We start from the raw sequence: 17,239 nt of genomic DNA, 5'->3' as shown, positions 1-17,239 counted from the left end.
CTATCTATCTATCTATCTATCTATCTAGAACCGGAACATCCTGTGTCGGTGTCTCGGCTGTTAACCAGCTCTCTGGTTCTGACCGCGGTGCAGGTCATGATCCCGGCCCAGAGGAGGCGCTAGAGTCCGGCTTCAGAGGCGTTAGAGTCCGGGACCAGGACCGGGAATCGAACCGCCATGGACGCTGCAGCCGCCGCCAGCCCCTGCTCGTCCGAACCGGACAGTCCCGGAGCTCTGAACCGAGGCTGCTTACTGGACCCGTCGGACCTGCTGTACCACGACCTGTCCATCATCGTACCGGAAACACCCAGGTAACTAAAAGGATCGATGTGGTGACGGTGTGGGCGGGGCTACGGAGATGACGTCAGGTTCGATTTGTGACGTCGTCTCCGTCAGTTGTAAACAAAACGGTTAAAACGTGTGTATTACCATGTTCCACATTCATCACACGAGCTCTAAAACACGGCGAAATCTGAGTTTATTTTCTCATTTACAGAGTGATGAAAAGAGATATCCAAACTTCCCTCTGTAAAAACCTCCAACTCTTAATATGTCAACAAGAATTCTGAAAGTAGCTTTATGCATCGTTCAGATTTATGTTCTGGATATATATGCAAATCAGCGCATATTCAATCAGATATTGCCCCCATTTACATATTCAAACATAAGATTTGACAAAACTTGTAATACAAAATATAATTGTCTCAAGGTAAGGTAATAAACTTGGGAAGTTTCATGGTGATACCTGTTTAAATGTTTACCCTATTCACCTGTAGTGTTTGTGGTGGAAAGATATATTTAAAAAAAAAGAAAAAAGGTTAAAACGTGTGTACATCAGTATTATATAATCAGAACTGGTGATTAGTTATGGCACCTGAGTTAGTAACTGAATTACTACATTATAAAAGTAACTAACTACCAGAAAAACTAACTAGTACCGTACAACTGCAGTTTTGTTTTTTGAATTTCAAGAATTTATGCCAGTGCATAAGCAAACATAAATGTATAAAATTAAACATTTTTAGCCGAAATTGGCAAAATTGAGACAGTAACGCTAAAGATCAACACAATGATTCCCCCAAATAACTTGTTGAAAAAATTAGTAACTATTGTTGTATCCACAAGTTTCTGAACGTCATCTATTGTCAAAACCCGGAAGCCGGTTTTGCTCTTCCGGTGGAATTGTACGTTTCCGTTTCCATGGTTTTCAGTCGTTGTCATAGTTGCGGTAAACGCATGGATCTATTAACGCTGGCTTTTAACACGGATGTCAATTTGTGTGATATCCACTGTTAAAAGCTGCTGTGATGATCCATGTGTTTTACAGATTTTCATTGAAAAAAAAAGAAAAATAAATCCATGCATTTACCACAACTACCGAAACCATGGAAACGTAAACATAACATTCCACCGGAAGAGCAAAACCGGCAAAACAGACTACGTTTTTGATGTTAGGGAAAAGGTGGATACAACCAGAGCTGGTAGTTAGTCATGGTAACTGAGTTAGTAACTGAATTACTACATTATAAAAGTAACTAACTACCAGAAAGAGTAACTAGCACAGTACAACTGCAGTTTTATTTTTGGATTTCAAGAATTTATGTTAAATATTGTGCATAAGCAACAACAAATGTATGAAATTTAACATTTTTAGCTGAATTTGGCACAATTCATCTCAGTCATGAAAGAGTAACGTTGCGTTCACAGCGGGCGCGAGGCAAATTTTTCGTGCGATAAGATTACATACAAAGTCAATGTAAAGACGCAAATGGACGCAAATAGTGCCGGCGACGCGAATGAAGCGAACACACGAAATTCACCTGTTCGCGCAAATTCAAAATATTGAACTCAAGCACTCCTAGCAACACTATACTGATGTATAGGACGAATCGCCTTGTTGTTTACAACTACTTCCTGGTAGAAAACCAGCATGAGAACAATAGTGACGGACGAGAGTTTTAGTTATCTCATTGTTCATGTTACTATATCACCGTTTAGACTAATCTGATGCAATGGCGCCGGAATGGGGGGGGCCAAGGGGCCATTGGCCCCCCCACTTTACGGCCCTGCCCTGCTCTACCGGTCGCTGATCACCACCTATGATCACCACACGCTATCCCGGTTTCAATAATTCCCCCGGTCCCACCCACATCAAATGAAATAAACCAGTAAAACATAGAAGAATCTTTCATTTTAAATCAAATCTAATGCTACTCTGTCTGTAGTGCAGCCCAGTAGGCTAAATAGTCCCAATTCAAGTCTCTCCGGCCATATGGTGCCCACGTGAATGCGCAGCTGAGCGGAGCTTCTCCAGCTTCCGTCGTCCTCCCTCCGCTTATTATTGTCACCTTCACCTTCGTCACCTTCTCATCCTGTAGGCTTCATCCACAAACACCGTGGACCTAGTGCACATCTCAGAAAGTGCAACTTCTGCTCTGCCGGTGAGCGAAGGGAAGTTTACTTTGAAAAAATGCGAGGAAAAGATGAATTAACCTGATTAGGATGTGTTAATAGCCTAGTTTAGATTTGGTGATCTGCCTTTACTTATTATCAATTCTAGGTGTTTTACAGTTGTTTCACCTGGAGATGACGTAGTACACACCCACAGAGCCAGGTGATGAACCGGACTACAGCGGCGAGAGATTTATGACGTTAATTCAATAATCAATATTAACGAGGGCGAGTATGGTGTCTGCTTATTTCCAGCATGTCACTGTCTGTTTACAAAATCACCATCTAGCTTATTCCTAAAGTTTGTGAAGTGTGGAGCGGTCGAGCGGACCTGCTGACAGATGTGCAGCTGACAGTGATAGACATCTCTAACCAGCTGATCCTCCCTCACTCACGTCCTGAGGACGGGACAAAGTCTCCTATATTATTTTTTCTTTTCCTTTATTCATTTCTAACTGGCTCGTTTTGCCAGTAAAAACCATAACTTGTGAGAAAAAGAAGAGACGCAGAAAACAACAAAATGGAAACATTGTAATAACTCCTGTGACCACAGCTGGCCCGAGTGGTCTAACAGCTGTCCATATGAGGCGAGCACAGTCACGGACTGAGACAAAGTTATTTAGCTACATAAAGTCCAAACGTCTGTCTTAGCAGGCGTTGACCTTAAGCATTGTTCCTATTATTAAAACATGAATGACAAGAATAAGAGGTGAAAAGTAGCCGCTGCAGACTGATGCGCCACAGACCTGAGTGCTCATAAACTGTTACAGTAGCCTACTTCGGCTTTTACAAAGGCTGATTTTCTGCTTGATCCATGATGGTAAATTTACCTACAGAAAAATTTTAGAGATCTCAAATTCACAAATGGTGTTTTCTATTATTAAAATTCTGATTAAAAATTGGGTCAGGTCGAACCACGGGGTTCTTTTATTTATTTATTTATTTATTTTTGCCGTGGTCCAGCCGAGAAACTGTTCGTGGGTCCGGCTGCATCAGGTCCAGGCTTCAACACCTGGATCGGACCGGGTCGAGTCTTTGAGAACCTAGCAGTTTATAGAAACTGCTTAAACGGGCTTTAAGAGGTGTATTCACAACATTGTATTTGCTCAAACATGCAGCCAGACCAGCACAGGAGTCCGGAAAACACAGCTTTTTTTTTTTTTCTTTTTGAGAAGTTACGGTAGGCATGATGGTCTGGGAGACGCTGGCGGGGGGGGGGGGGTTACGCATTATGCTGGTATTACACTGGTATTACGCATCACGGCCGGACGCTACAATATGACTATTGCACCGACCGACAGTCAGTGTGTAAATCTATGCCCCGTAACAACCCAAACTCCATGGCCCCCCCACCTCTAAAATGAATCCGGCGCCGCTGATCTGATGTTTGTAAAGTCTATAAAACCAATGATTGGACAAACATTACTATTTACGTGTGCACATTTTTGTAATTAGTCATGGTTATCATAGATTAGCCGGGCTAACGGTTAGCTACCTGTTTAACTTTAATAACTCAGTGACTCAATAAACGCTCCATGAAAAAATATTTTCTCCAGCGGATATCTGAGTTCCAACATGACTGAGCTAACTGGAGTAGTTTCATGTCGTGTCCCACAACGGGAGGGTTTTAGCTTAGCTACGGCTGTTAGCTTAGCTACCGCCGTTAGCTTAGCTACCGTTAGCTGTCCCTGTCAGCTGAGCCTCTGATGCTTTCTAGACACTGTGATTCCCCCAAACTGAATAAATACAACACAAAACACACACACAGAAATAGTAATGTTTCTTCAATCATTTCAGATTTGTCTAAACGGTGATAGGGCGTGAAAAATATGATATATAGCTAAACTCTCGTTCGTTACTATTGATCTCATGCTGGTTTTCTACCCGGAAGTAGAATGTAAACAACAAGGAGATTCGGTCTATACTATCCACCTTTTCCCTAACATCAAAAACGTAGCCGGTTTTGCCTGTTTTGCTCTGCCGGTGGAATTTTATGTTTACGTTTCCATGGTTTCGGTAGTCGCGGTAAATGCATGGATTTTTTTTTTTTTTTTTTTTCAATGAAAATCTGTAAAACACATGGATCATCACAGCAGCTTTTAACAGTGGATATCACACAGACTGACATCCCTGTTAAAAGCCAGCGTTAATAGATCCATGCGTTTGTAGTGTAATGTAATTGTAGTGTAATTGTAATGTAATTGTAGTGTAATTGTAATGTAATTGTAATGTAATTGTAGTGTAATTGTAATGTAATTGTAATGTAATTGTAGTGTAATCCTGTCTGTGTGGTTCAGTAATTGTAATGTAATTGTAGTGTAATTGTAGTGTAATTGTAATGTAATTGTAGTGTAATTGTAGTGTAATTGTAATGTAATTGTAGTGTAATTGTAATGTAATTGTAGTGTAATTGTAGTGTAATTGTAATGTAATTGTAGTGTAATTGTAGTGTAATTGTAATGTAATTGTAATGTAATTGTAGTGTAATTGTAATGTAATTGTAGTGTAATTGTAATGTAATTGTAATGTAATTGTAGTGTAATTGTAATGTAACTGTAGTGTAACTGTAGTGTAATTATAGTGTAATTGTAGAGTAATTGTAATGTAATTGTAGTGTAATTGTAGTGTAATTGTAATGTAATTGTAATGTAATTGTAGTGTAATTGTAATGTAACTGTAGTGTAACTGTAGTGTAATTATAGTGTAATTGTAGAGTAATTGTAATGTAATTGTAATGTAATTGTAATGTAATTGTAGTGTAATTGTAGTGTAATTGTAATGTAATTGTAATGTAATTGTAATGTAATTGTAGTGTAATTGTAGTGTAATTATAGTGTAATTGTAGTGTAATTGTAGTGTAACTGTAGTGTAATTGTAGTGTAACTGTAGTGTAATTGTAATGTAACTGTAGTGTAATTGTAATGTAATTGTAGTGTAATTGTAGTGTAACTGTAGTGTAATTGTAGTGTAACTGTAGTGTAATTGTAATGTAACTGTAGTGTAATCCTGTCTGTGTGGTTCAGTCCTCAGATGAGCAAGAGGAGACGACGTCCGACCACAGAGGAGCAGCTGAGTCCTCAGGTGGTCGGACCTGAACATCTGTCCAGTCGTGGATCCAAACGCAGGCGTCTGACGGCGACATCTTCAGTGACATCATCATCATCCTCTTCCTCCTCCTCTTCATCATCCTCATCATCCTCTTCCTCGGTGCTGCGGAGCGTCGGTTTCCTTCCTGCTTCTTCTCTCAGGACGTTCTCTCTGGGCAGCTGGTTGGAGGCTCCGCTGTCCAACGCTTCCTCTTCATCCTGCTCATCCTCCTCTTCCTCATCCTCCTCTTCCTCATCCTCCTCTTCCTCCTCTTCCTCCTCCTCCTCCTCCTCCTCCTCCTCCTCCTACCTGACCCCGGTCTCGGAGGAGGACGTAGAGGAGGAGGTGCTGAGCGCGGCGGTGGACTCGGCCGTTCACCAGCGGAGCAGCAGCCGGAGGGGGCGGAGCCTCCTGTCGCCTTCACCTTCATCATCATCTTCATCACCTTCATCACCGCCGCCCCAGCCTCCTCCTCCTCCTCTTCCTCGGCCCTCAGAGTCTCTGTCGTTCCTGACGGAGGAGGAGAGGAGGTGGCTGAACGGAGAGCAGCCGGACGCCGCAGGTAAGAGAGCTGAGGTTTTACCTGAAAAAAAATACACAGTTCCATTGTTCTCTATAATATAATTTTTTCCAGCCCTTCAAAGTGCAGGAAAAACACAGTTTTTATTTGGACCTAACCAACTCACGTATCCCTCCGCCCAGGGTTAGCGCCCGCCGATCAGCAGTTGGTTAGGTCCAAATAAAAACTGTGTTTTTCCTGCACTTTGAAGGGCTGGAAAAAATTATATTATAGTGAACAATGGAACTGTGTATTATTTTTCAGGTAAAACCTCTTTTAGGGCGTGAAAATAGGCCGTTTCTTTGGGTCTGTTCACAACACTGTATGTTGTAAATCTCTGGGCAGGGCTATTATGGGCTGGCGTTGCTAACGGGAGGAGTGCAGAGAGTCTTCTACTGCAATTAAAGTACTTAGGGGCTATTTGTAGATCATACAACCCCACTTTAAAAAAAATGATACTATCCCTTTAAGCCAAGTTAAATTTAAGACTTTTTAAGACTTTTTTAAAGCCACTTGAAATGAAATTTAAGACCGACTTCATAATAAACACAAATGCAGAAAAAAGAAAAGAAAAAACCACCACATCAATTACATAGGGTTAGGGACAATTTGACCCACTTTCCTATGTGATCCAAGGTAAAGTGACAGCTACATGAACATTGGATTGTGTCTCTTTCCAGCGGTAAAACAATACCACATCACCATGACAACATGTTGTCAGGCCTGTATTGTTTTGCCTCGTGCTGGCGGACCACTTGTTTATCCTGTTACATGCAGCGTCTGTTGTCTGTCTGACGTCTGCCCCATTTCACCTGAATGCAACATCAAGAATACGTTCAGATATGCAACCGCACTGCTAGATGGGGGGGAATTCCTACGTACTATACCTTTAATGAAGGTTATAAAAACCACTAATGTTGATTTCTGAACTCTTCCTCAGTTTAACATAATGAGTCAAACTGAATAGGAACTAGTTTTCTTTATTATTATTCCAGGAACCTCTTTGTTATTTATATCATTTTACTTAAACAAACACATATAAATAGTAAAACCAGAGAAAGTAATCTGGTCTCTTCATTTCTCCAGAGCTGAATATTATTATTATTTATCTGTATATTTATGTAGTTTTGCTGTTGGACTTTAGTCTGATGATGTCATTCAACTCTGTTGCTTAGCGACGCTGTCCGTGGAGATCGTCATCAGTGACGATGAGGACGCCGTGCTGCGCTCGGCTCAGCTGGAGGAAGACGAGGCCATGGCCCGAAGCCTGCAGGTGGGCCACACACACACACACACACACACACACACACTGACACACACACACACAGACACACACACTGACACACACACACACACTGACACACACACACCCACACACACCCCGACAGACAGCAGCTGACCTCTGTGTCTCCGTCAGGCCCAGTTCGACCAGGAGGAGGTGCAGTCTCACACTGGACACCACCATCATCATCATCATCATCACCAGCAGCTGCACTATCATCTTCATCACCAGAGTCACCACAGGGTGAGTGCACAACACACATACACACACATACACACACAGAACACACACACACAGTGCAGTGTTTCCGCTAGGAGGCAGCAACCCCCACATGAAACTGAGGTGAACTCATTCATGGTCTCTGATTATACTGATAACAGCCGACCTCCAATGTAGACGCGCGACGTGCGCGCTCGTTACCCAAAGCGTCGCGTATCCGCGTGCAGTCGGTGCGACGGCGACGCCGTTTTCCCCCCCCGTGCGCCGTGGAGCTGTGCGCTGCGGACATGCACGGTTCCCTACGTTGCTGTGTCAGGCAGGTGTTTCCACGGAGCTCTGTCCCGTTTCAGAGGTGAAGGAGTGGACACACGTCACCTCCGCCATGTAGAATGTGTTCAATTAAAGTGAAACTAACACATTATTGTTACACACTGAATGAAACATCCCATGTCTTTATTTATTCAGTTTATTTTAATAGTAATAATTATGACTAACATTCAGTGAAGACATAAAATTCAGTATCTCCAAAATGGAAATATTGCAAAGGATTTTTTATTAAAGTGTTTTTAATACAGAAATGTTGGCCTTCTGAAAACTATGTCCATCTATATGCACTCAATACTTGGTTGGGGTTGAACTACTGGAAATGGACTTTTCCGTGCACCCCCCACCCCCCACCCCGGCAGACAACTCCACTCTTTTTTGGTCCTGACCCGTTTGCATCCCTGCTACTGAGCCTGTTGTTGTTCTGTCAGTTACATGATGCTGCTGAAACACGCTGTGGTCCTTGATCGAGGTGCAAAGAGTCGATACTGAGCAAGACAGTTCTGAAGTCCAACAGAGAAACAACAGGAAACACTGTAGAACATGACGTGGTTGTGTTTACTACGCTGGTCTGTTGGTAGTGACGTGTTGCACATCACCTGACCTCTGACTTCTGACCTGCAGCTCCCTCCTCCTCTGGACTCCAGCTGGATGTCTCAGGTCCTCGCCGCCGTGTCTCCCGCGGCGCTGCAGGACGGTACGACCACGCACAACCTCACTGTTACTATGGAAACGTACCACGGAGCGTATCTCTCCTTCTTCACTTTATGTTTCTGTTCTCAGAGCTGATTGGTCACCGCAGACGGCGTGGGCGGGGCCGGAGAGGGAACGCCATGCCGACGTTCTCGGAGGATCCTCAGGGGAACGACTACGAGGTGACGACTTCAACTTTAACTTTATTTAAAGGGACAACGAGGAGTTTTGTTAAAGTGAAGTGTTTTCTCACTACATTTATGAGCCTCCGCACCGTGAAATTCTTTGACCGGCGCAAGACAGACTCATGTTTTCATTCATCAAGAATTAAAGTCAGAGGTTGGAAGACGATCACATACCGTCGTAGTTCCCACCATAAACGGAGATTCGGCGGCGTTATTCTCATGACTCGCCACGAAACCGAAAGTAAAGAAACGCTGGTCGGCTCGCCCAGCATTTCCACCACCACTAATAATAACAAAATAACCATAGAGACAAAACCATAGATTTATCTAAAATGGGCCATTAACAAGTGGTAACGTAGATTCATCCACATTAATATCAGACTTTTTTATTGTCGCAGAATTTTTCGTACTGCCGACGGAGAAACTCCTCGTTGTCCCTTTAACACATTTCCATGACAACAGCACCAGACCACAGGAAGCTGTTTGTTGCCACGGTGATGAGACTGTTTGATGTGTTTGTTCAGGCTCTACTGGAGTTCGAGGAGCGACAAGGAGCCGTCGTCTCCAAGAAGCTGAGCCGCAGAGAGATCCAGAGGTTCCCCACCAAGACCTTCAAGACCTGCAGCAACGCAGGGAGCTCACAGTGAGTCAGGACCAGGACCAGGACCTAAACCTAGACCTGGACCAGAACTAGAACCAGAACCAGGGTGGGGTTGCACCAGTTTGGCGTATCTCTCTACTAAATTCAGGATTTAGTAATGACTAAACCACTACTAAACCCTTAGTAATTACTAGCTAGTTTGCAACTAGTTGTTTACTAGTTTCGGTTGCACCAGACCAGTGTATGCAATCCCGTATCTAGTTATGCCTAAGTGGTTACTAGCAGGTTATTAGTCGCATTAAGTGACGACAACAACTTGGCTACACAATCAGCGTGCGGAGCAGAATGTACACAGGAACAGCTGGGCGCTTTTATTTTGAAGTGTGTCCCGCATCGACACAGAAGCTGCTGGTAATGTTGTGGTATTTCTGCCTGCACGGGCAGCTGCACGTACTCGTTGAGGTTTCACACTAGCGGCCAGCGCCACCGACACACAGTAGGCCTACCGTTGTAGACTTGAATTGTGTCCCCAACCACACCCCGTAGTGAAGTATCGCAACGTAGCAACGGAGCTAGAGCCCTGTTCAGACCCATGCTCAACTGCAGCAGCTAACGTTAGCATGTCCGTGATTCGCATTATGTGGTCGCGTATTTAAACGGTACCGACAGTAAATATCACAGTCATCATACACATCTAAAGGGATTCTATCTCTCAAAAGCCTTTTCCTAACGGCAGCTTCTCTGTTTTGTAAAGCAAACCTCTCTAAACGAGCCGTTAAGCTAGTTGTTGTTTTGTTTTGTTTTTCAGTTCGACAAACTAACGTTAGGTAACTAGTAAACAGTTACACAACCCCTAGGGTAGGTGTAAATATTTAGTAAACACTTAGTAATTACTAGCTCTACGTGATTCCTAGTAAAACTGGTGCAACACATTTTAATTTAGGAATGACTAAATCTTGATTTAGTAAACACTTACACATTTACTAAGGTTAGTAAACACTCAGTGAGAGGTGGTGCAACCGGCTCCAGAACCAGGACCAGGACCAGCTGGACCCGGTCTGACTCTGTTTGTCTGTTTGCTTTGATTGACAGGTGTCAGATCTGTTTCTGTGACTACGGCGACGGTGAGAAGCTGAGGATGCTGCCGTGTTTCCATGACTACCACGTCCAGTGCATCGACAGGTGGCTGAAGGTAACAACACACATACACACACACACTTTAATCTGTCTTTAAAGGGACAGTTCGACATTTATTAGTCAGATCCTCCTCTCACCATAATCCCTAAAGTCATATCAGTAGGTTCATCACCTTTAAAGGGATAGTTCAACATTTAGTCAAATTCCCCCATTGCCATAGTCTCTATAGTCATAGCAGTAGGTTCGTTACCTTTAATTGTCGGTTGTTTTGTTAATTTTGTTAGCCTAATTGTTGGTTTCCCTCATCAAACTCATCAAACACACAATCCAACAACTCCACAACGCTCTGGTGGACAAGTTGTGAGCTGCACATTCACCACGCTATGAGATAATAACACAACGTTACCACACAGAGTTGTTTTAGAGGGAAATTCATGCAAAACCGCTGATGCACGTTGCCTTCAGGGACAGTTTTTCATCAACAGTCTCTGTATTTCCCTCTAAAACAACTCTGTGTGGTAACGTTGTGTTATTATCTCATAGCGTGGTGAATGTGCAGCTCACAACTTGTCCACCAGAGCGTTGTGGAGTTGTTGGATTGTGTATTTGATGAGTTTTGATTGATAATTAAAGGTAACGAACCTACTGCTATGACTATAGGGATTATTATAGTGGAGAGGAGGATCTGACTAATAAATGTTGAACTATCCCTTTAAGGCAGAACTAGAGAATATCAACAATCTGATTGGTTGTGAGTATTGATTATTGATTATTGATTATTGCTGGTCTCCTGACAGGACAACACCACGTGTCCCATCTGCAGAGCCAACCTGGCGGACGGCGGCGAGGCGCTGGCCCCGCCCCTCTGACCTCCGACCTCTGACCTCTGTATAGTTTTCTACTGTCGTCACTTCCTGTCAGTATTGATGATCAGTATTGATGATGAAGGACTCGTCATCGTCACTCGTCTTTTTTTATCATTTTATTTAAACGTGTTGATGTGTCGGACTCGTTCTGTTCCAGTTCCTCGTGGTTGTTGTGTTTGTTGTTGGGGTCTTTTTTTTTTTTTTTTCTTACGAGCCTCAAATAAACGTTAAGACTCTGACGTGTGGCGTTGTCTTCTTCTTCTTCTTCCTCGGGGGGCGGAGCCTGTTCAGTAGTAGAGCACTGTAAAAGAGAGTAAGACACCACCATTGACTCCCGTGGTAAGGGTTTAAGGGTTTATGGGTTTAAGGGTTTTGCCCCCTAGTGGCAGGATATGGGTATTGCAAAAGAGCCCAGAAAACCCATTCACTCCAATGTATGTGTGTTGCCCACTTGCTGGTAAATGGATGAAAACGGCCGTGTTTTTGTTTTTAGGTGTCTTGGTCATATCAAATTATACTTATAATTAGTTTATTACAAAATGTAGATTGAAACATTAAAGGGACAGTAGCATTTTTTTTTAAAGTGGGGTTGTATGATCTACAAATAGCCCCTAAGTACTTTAATTGCAGTAGAAGACTCTCTGCACTCCTCCCGTTAGCAACGCCAGCCCATAATAGCCCTGCCCAGAGATTTACAACATACATTGTTGTGAACAGACCCAAAGAAACGGCCTATTTTCACGGCCTAAAAGAGGTTTTACCTGAAAAAAAAATACACAGTTCCATATATATATATATATAATTTTTTCCAGCCCTTCAAAGTGCAGGAAAAACACAGTTTTTATTTGGACCTAACCAACTGCTGATCGGCGGGCGCTAACCCTGGGCGGAGGGATACGTGAGTTGGTTAGGTCCAAATAAAAACTGTGTTTTTCCTGCACTTTGAAGGGCTGGAAAAAATTATATGGAACTGTGTATTTTTTTCAGGTAAAACCTCTTTTAGGCCGTGAAAATAGGCCGTTTCTTTGGGTCTGTTCACAACAATGTATGTTGTAAATCTCTGGGCAGGGCTATTATGGGCTGGCGTTGCTAACGGGAGGAGTGCAGAGAGTCTTCTACTGCAATTAAAGTACTTAGGGGCTATTTGGAGATCATACAACCCTACTTTAAAAAAATGCTACTATCCCTTTAAATTATTGAAAACACCACACTTGCTCATTCACCAACAATGCAGAGATGTCAGTTCTTTTGCAAAACCCATATTCCGCCACCAGGAGGCGCTTCCATTGGACCAATCAATGCTGTCCTTACTCTCTCTTTTCCAGCTACTCTCTAGTTCAGTCGTCATAGTAACGTTTCTTCAGCGCGCGGTACTTCCTCAGGTAGTACAGCGCCTCCAGCTCACGGGCCACGTACTCGCCGCGGCCGATCAGCTCCCTGATCCGCTCCGGGTCCTGGACCGACCGGTTCTTCACGAACGCAGCGCGAAGCCGGTCCCTGAAGTAGTCGCCTCCCTTAGGGTACTCCCTCCCCAGGTAGAGGAGCTGAGGAGGAGAAAGAGAGAGGAGGAAGAGGAGGAGGAGGAGAAAAGCACAACAAACTCATCATCTGTCAAATGTGGGGGTTTTTTCTCTCTTTTTGAGGCTTTTAATTTGAAAAATCCCACCACCAAGTTGAACTTCCAGGTCCTGTTTGTTTTCTACTGGTTTACATTCATTAAAGCAGAAGTAAGTGATATATTTGTGTTAATATAAGTCTTAAATAGACCGGATCGCTTACTTCTGCTTTAATGTTGATTAAACATTATGTTTAAAAGGATACACCAACATTTTATTTTTCGTGTCTTGCCTCACTCCCGAGTCCATGACCAGCAGATAGACACCATCCTTTCCACTGTGCGTGCAGTAACCATGGAGATAGAGCCGTATCGCCGTAATTAGCTTAGCTCAAACACTGGAAGTGTATGGGTAGTGTTAGCCTGCCTCCCACCTAAAGTCGCTAATTAGCTTAGCTCAAACACTGGAAGTGTATAGGTAGTGTTAGCCTGCCTCCCACCTAAAGTCGCTAATTAGCTTAGCTCAAACACTGGAAGTGTATAGGTAGTGTTAGCCTGCCTCCACCTAAAGTCGCTAATTAGCTTAGCTCAAACACTGGAAGTGTATAGGTAGTGTTAGCCTGCCTCCACCTAAAGTCGCTAATTAGCTTAGCTCAAACACTGGAAGTGTATAGGTAGTGTTAGCCTGCCTCCACCTAAAGTCGCTAATTAGCTTAGCTCAAACACTGGAAGTGTATAGGTAGTGTTAGCCTGCCTCCACCTAAAGTCGCTAATTAGCTTAGCTCAAACACTGGAAGTGTATAGGTAGTGTTAGCCTGCCTCCTACCCGAGCCGAAATCAATTTTGTTCCAACGAATTCTGCGCTACTCAAGCTAGCCGTTGTGACCAACGCACTTCCGGTTACTTTCACAAAATAAAACACCCGTTGCCCTTTACATACAGAAAACCATGAGGATAGAATTTGTGCTTTTACTTTTTTTTTACTCCGGTTTCCGTTAGGCTAACACTACCTATACTCTTCCAGTGTTTGAGCTAAGCTAATTAGCAACTTTAGGTGGAGGCAGGCTAACACTACCTATACACTTCCAGTGTTTGAGCTAAGCTAAGCTAATTAGTGACTTTAGGTAGGAGGCAGGCTAACACTACCTATACACTTCCAGTGTTTGAGCTAAGCTAAGCTAATTAGTGACTTTAGGTGGAGGCAGGCTAACACTACCCATACACTTCCAGTGTTTGAGCTAAGCTAATTACGGCGATACGGCTCTATCTCCATGGTTACTGCACGCACAGTCGAAAGGATGGTGTCTATCTGCTGGTCATGGACTCGGGAGTGAGGCAAGACACAAAAAAAAATGTTGGCATATCACTTCAAACATTATGTTTAATAATTAGCAACTTTTATTCTGAAGAGGTGCCCCTCCCCCTCTGTGACGCACTGCTTTAATCCAGCAGGACTTTTATTTTGTAAAATGTAGGTATCCTTTTTTTTTTAATTCTACATGGATGGTGTTTGATTTATTCACCTGGATCATGATGGACACGGAGGAAAATAAATAAATCCTGAGTGAAGTTATGATTAAAAACTTTTAGAAATGAAGAGTTGAGTTCCTGTCGTTTTCCTGCTGAACTGAAGTTTTATTTTTACAGCTGTTGTTCATCCGTTGGTTTTGATTTTTTTAATGAATGAAAGTTTTAAAACGAGGTCAACGTCTTTGAGTTTGTTTCTTGTTGAGTTGAGCTGAGTTCAGGGTCTGTGGGAAATTAAAAAACGTGGTGTTTCCTCAGGTGATGATGTCACGCACCTGTCCACCAGGTGAGTGTGTGAACTTTTTATGTAAGTTATAAAGGTTTTAAATCAAACAAATGATTTAAAAAATAAATAAATAAAAGCAGAACTCACGTTTTTATAAAGTCGAACCACTTCCGCCCTCAGAGGGTTGGCCATGACGTAGCGGAGGGGGCGGAGTCAGAGCTGAGGAAACAGGAAGTGATCAGTAAAAACAGGTTCAGAGAAGGACTTTTATTTTATTTTTGCTTTTGAGGGTTTTTTTGCACAACTTGTTTTGTTTTTAGGCAAATTTCACATTCATAAAAAAAATAAATAAAGAACTGACTCAAAACCAAACTTCACACATTTTTTCCAGGAACTATATCAGTGCAGCAGCACTGTTAACGGACTAGAAAACCTAAAGTCATTAAAAACAAACTTTATTTTGGTAAAACATTTTATTGAATTAATATGTACATCTTTCATTGATCATCTATCTTTATTTTTCTACTCTTTGATGGTAAAACAGTTAAATATTGACTTTAAAATGTATTTATTATAGCCTATACACACCCAAACCAAAACTGAACAAAATATAAACACTTACACATCTATTTACACACTGCAAAAACTCAACATCTTTCCAAGAATATTTGTCTTATTTCTTGTCAAAATGTCTCATTTCTAGTCCAAACTAATCTCTTTCCACTTAAAATAAGACTCATCACCTAAAAATTAACTTGTTTTTAGATCATTTTCACTTGTTTCAAACTAATTTTCACTTGAAATAAGTAGAAAAATCTGCCAGTGAAAGCAAGTTTTTTGTGTTTGTAATAAGAAAGAAAAACTTGCTCCACTATCAGATTTTTCTACTTATTTCAAGTGAAAATCTGCTTGAAAGAAGTAAAAAGTGTCTAAAAACAAGCTAACTATGTATGTATATATATAAATATACTTATTTTAGGTATAATGAGATTTGTTTTGACTAGAAATAAGACAAATATTCTTGGTAAGATTTTGAGTTTTTGCAGTGTACTGATGAATTGAAAATCGTTTTTTATCTTTATTTATCTAGTTTTATCTTATCAAATAATCATAAAGAGGTTTTTAGAGATTTGTAAATGTCTCGTGTTTTTTATAATTGATCCAAACCTGAGTAAAGGTGACGTCACAGTCAAACAACAAAAAGGTCAAAGGTCAGTGTGTGTTTTTACCAGAATAAACTATTTATTACGATGCATCAGCTGTTTTCTATCTGTTATTATGATTATTATGGTATGCAGGTGTCGGTGTGTTGTTACCTGTGCAGGTGAGAAGCCGCTGCTGCTCCAGAACTTTCACCGGGACAAAGTGCAGGTTGCTCCTTTAGCTCCTTTAGCTTCACACAGCTAAACTCTCTACACTTCACCACTAACTCCTCTACACCTGAGCTGCTGCTGCTCAGACCCACACAGGTGAGTTGTTCCCAACACGTCAGCGGTGACGTCAGCAGCAGTTTTAGTTTAGTTTGATGAGTTTGTAACTTTCTGTAAAAACTTTAGGATCAGTCGCGTTGTGTAAAAAAAACAGCTGTAGTCTGACAACCAAAGAGCAGCAGCAGCAGAGATGGTTCACCCCCCCTCACCTTCCTCCCTCCGAGCCGGGACACTGCGCATGCGCGAAGGAAGGAAGCGCGTTTCCGGTCACAAAATAAAAGATTAAAGTTGAATGTTCAGAGCAGGGATAAAGATGTTAACTGGGAGTGAATATAAATAGCCTACATTGCTTAACATGTTAGATATTTATGTCTTATATATTATTATATGTTTATATAGATATTTATGTAGTATATAGGCCTATATGTTTTATATATTGTCATGTATGTAGTATAATATACTAGCTACATTAATATGGATATTTGTGTAGAGTATTATGTTTTATATTTATATGTATGTTTATGTCATGTATGTATATAAACTTATAAACTTTATTTATAGAGTTCTTATCAAAGAGCTTACATATTATTAGCAACAATACAAAAATATATAAACCGTACAAACATTTTGGAAAACTGGAGAAAAATTTGGCAGTGGAACTTCCAAGGGACTCTTTGTTATTTTTATTAGATGTGTTTCCTGTTTACCACCTGTTTACCACAGAACAATGTTATATATTACACATTTTGTTCATGATTGCAAGAAAAATTATTACTATAAATTGGATGAAGACTGCCCCCCCCATGATCACTCAGTGGTAACAGAAAGTAAAACATGTCTACATGATGGAATATATGACGGCCCAATTACAGCTAAAAGTACCTGTTTTTATGAGAAGGTGGACCCCAGTTACCGAGTATCTCGATTAAGACTCTTATACACTATTATTATCTAAAATATCACCTTTTTTTTGGAATATAGAACCAGATAAAATATGTGCAATACCCTTTACAGTGCTATTTGTGTTACAGATGAGACCCAATCTTGATGTTTTGATTTGTTTTCCTTTGTGATGTTAATTGCCTGTTAATGTGCAT

General features: G+C 41.6%; 2 protein-coding genes across 2 annotated transcripts; one reads left to right on the top strand and one right to left on the bottom strand.

The window, feature by feature from the left end:
* Window positions 1-119: 119 nt before the first annotated feature.
* LOC146986640 (uncharacterized) lies at window positions 120-11,625 on the top strand. Its single transcript, XM_085780312.1, has 9 exons — window positions 120-311; window positions 5,475-6,100; window positions 7,273-7,370; window positions 7,515-7,622; window positions 8,547-8,619; window positions 8,706-8,797; window positions 9,325-9,443; window positions 10,494-10,593; window positions 11,336-11,625. Exons 1-9 carry the CDS (start codon window positions 178-180, stop codon window positions 11,405-11,407), a joined length of 1,422 nt encoding a protein of 473 aa, XP_085636438.1. The 5' UTR covers window positions 120-177; the 3' UTR covers window positions 11,408-11,625.
* lyrm5b (LYR motif containing 5b) lies at window positions 11,608-16,357 on the bottom strand. Its single transcript, XM_085780313.1, has 4 exons — window positions 16,029-16,357; window positions 14,860-14,931; window positions 12,734-12,948; window positions 11,608-11,668 (listed from the first exon to the last, which is right to left on the bottom strand). The coding sequence occupies exons 2-3, from the start codon at window positions 14,902-14,904 to the stop codon at window positions 12,742-12,744; spliced, it is 252 nt and encodes an 83-aa protein (XP_085636439.1). The 5' UTR covers window positions 14,905-14,931; window positions 16,029-16,357; the 3' UTR covers window positions 11,608-11,668; window positions 12,734-12,741.
* Between the last annotated feature and the right edge of the window lie 882 nt (window positions 16,358-17,239).

This window comes from Trachurus japonicus, chromosome 6, assembly GCF_045865225.1.
Source record: "Trachurus japonicus isolate A0001 chromosome 6, Traja_1.0".
Taxonomy (NCBI): domain Eukaryota; kingdom Metazoa; phylum Chordata; class Actinopteri; order Carangiformes; family Carangidae; genus Trachurus; species Trachurus japonicus.
The sequence above is the reverse complement of the archived record's forward strand: the minus strand, read 5'-3'. Positions and strand labels throughout refer to the sequence as shown.